General features: G+C 39.7%; 1 protein-coding gene across 1 annotated transcript; it reads left to right on the top strand.

Moving 5' to 3' along the window:
- Positions 1 to 521: 521 nt before the first annotated feature.
- On the top strand, positions 522 to 1,487 carry LOC110200565 (olfactory receptor 52N4-like). Its single transcript, XM_020975927.1, has one exon. It carries the CDS (start codon positions 522 to 524, stop codon positions 1,485 to 1,487), a length of 966 nt encoding a protein of 321 aa, XP_020831586.1.
- The last annotated feature ends 938 nt before the right edge of the window (positions 1,488 to 2,425 follow it).

Raw genomic sequence — 2,425 nt, 5'->3', positions numbered from 1 at the left:
AAACATGGTGTCAATAGACTTGATCCATGCCAGGTTGCCACAAGCCTTCAATTTGCAAAAAACAAACAAACAAACAAATAAACAAAAACTATAACTGCAAATATAATAAAGCAAATTGCAAAAAATGCAGTATACCTAGATAAATTTGTGAATATATTATTTATATTTGTATGCACACAGAAATATCTATAGGCATACATTCTCTGGGCTTAGGTCATAAACAAGTCTATTATTTTATTACATGTAAACCAAATGGTATGTGTGTGTGTATACACATATACATATATATTTTATACATAATATGTCTCTAAAATGCAGAAATGCATTCTCTGGATTCAAAACAAAAAGCTGTTTATAGTATTATTACATATCTTTAAGGTGACAAAAGGCTTTAAGTTTGATTAATTCTTTTGTATTGGATTAAAGAGGAAATGGAGAAAGAACATTTTTCCCCCCACTTTCTCTTCCATTACAGGGAGTCACAGCAATTGAAAGCTAAACAGGACAATCACATATTCATCATGCAAAGGATCAATGGCACTCCTCTGACTCCAGTTTCATTCATCCTGAATGGAGTTCCAGGACTAGAGGACATACATATCTGGATCTCCCTGCCATTCTGCTCCATGTACATTGTTGCCATGGTTGGGAACTGTGGACTCCTCTACCTCATTCGTTATGAGGAAACCCTACATCGGCCTATGTATTTCTTCCTTGCCATGCTTTCCTTCACTGATGTGGTCATGAGCACAAGTACACTGCCTAATACCCTTGGGATCTTCTGGTTTAACCTCAAGGAGATTAATTTTAATGCTTGTCTGATCCAGATGTTTTTTATCCACACTTTCACAGGGATGGCATCTGGGGTCCTTATGCTCATGGCTCTGGATCGCTATGTGGCCATCTGCTACCCACTGCGCTATGCCACCATCCTCACCAATCCTATCATTGCCAGTGCTGGGTTCATTACATTCATGAGGGGAGTGATTCTTGTAATCCCGTTCTCTTTCCTCACCAAGAGGCTGCCCTACTGCCGAGGCAATGTCATCCCTCACACCTATTGTGACCATATGTCTGTGGCCAAGATTTCCTGTGGCAATGTTAAAATCAATGCTGTGTATGGTCTCATGGTTGCCCTCTTGATTGGGGGCTTTGATATTTTCTGTATCACAGTGTCCTACACTATGATTCTCCGGGCTGTAGTCAAACTGTCATCAGCAGATGCTCGACAGAAAGCCTTTGGGACGTGTTCAGCTCACATCTGTGCCATTGTATTCTCTTACACCCCAGCTTTCTTTTCATTTTTTGTGCACCGCTTTGGGGGTCATAGGATCCCCCACTCCCTCCACATTATCATGGCCAACATCTACCCCCTCCTGGCTCCGGCTTTAAATCCCATTGTTTATGGTGTGAAAATCAAGCAGATCCGGGATTGTGTTATAAGGCTTTTTTGGGGATCCAAGGATACCCAGTTCCATGGCATCTGAATCAGGAACCCATTGAGAAAGGCAAAGGAAATATATTTATCTACTCTGTAGGAGAAGTAAATGAGTTCTGTCATGTCACTGCATGGCTCAGGAAGAATTCTGCTTTGACTCTATTCTCCTGGTTTCAGCTTGTCATATTTTTTTGGGGGAGAAGGGCCTCTAGGCAATGGGGTTAAGTGACTTGCCCAGGGTCACACAGCTAGTAAGTGTTATGTGTCTGAGGTTGGATTTGAACTAAGGTCCTCCTCAATCCAGGGCCAGTGCTCTATCCATTATGCTACCTAGCTTCCCCTAAGCTTGTCATATTTTTTGCTCATATACAGCCAATCTTAGGGGATACTATAAAGACTAAAGATTTTGGCAACCAGAGTGGTATAGGAGAATGGATAGCGAGCAACCTTCAATATGTTGATTAATCAGCTCTCTTCTCAAAGCCCAGGATCATGTCAGTGAAATTATTATTGTAAACACTTTTTAAAAAAATTTATTTTTTTCCGATTATATGTAAAACAAAATTTTAACATTCATTTAAAAAAATTTTAGCCCCAAATTCTCTCATTACATCTTTCACCTCCCCCTTCCTGAGATGGTAAGCAATTTGATATAGGTTATACGTGTGCAGTTTTACAAAAGATATATCCATATTAGAAATATTGTTAAAGTAAAAACAGACCAAAAAAACTAACCTTAGTCATAATTTTTAGACAATGAATTTTAAAACAGCACAAGACACAAGCAGTCAAATGAACAGATTTAATTTCAGCTTGAGTCATTCCAATTTAGCTAGATGACTATAAAAGAACTGCCAGTAAGCTGCAGTTTGGGGTGCTAGGAACTCCAAAATGCAAGGGTACAGGGTGGGTCTGCCTCGAAAGAGTTCTAGCACTCAAGCTTTCTTTCAGTCCAAGCAGCAAGTTCATTATGACACTGGTTGGGTG

This window comes from Phascolarctos cinereus, unplaced genomic scaffold (genome assembly GCF_003287225.1).
Source record: "Phascolarctos cinereus isolate Bilbo 61053 unplaced genomic scaffold, phaCin_HiC Scaffold_726;HRSCAF=1367, whole genome shotgun sequence".
Lineage (NCBI taxonomy): Eukaryota > Metazoa > Chordata > Mammalia > Diprotodontia > Phascolarctidae > Phascolarctos > Phascolarctos cinereus.
Note: the sequence above shows the minus strand (reverse complement) of the source record. Positions and strands in the feature narration are given on the sequence as shown.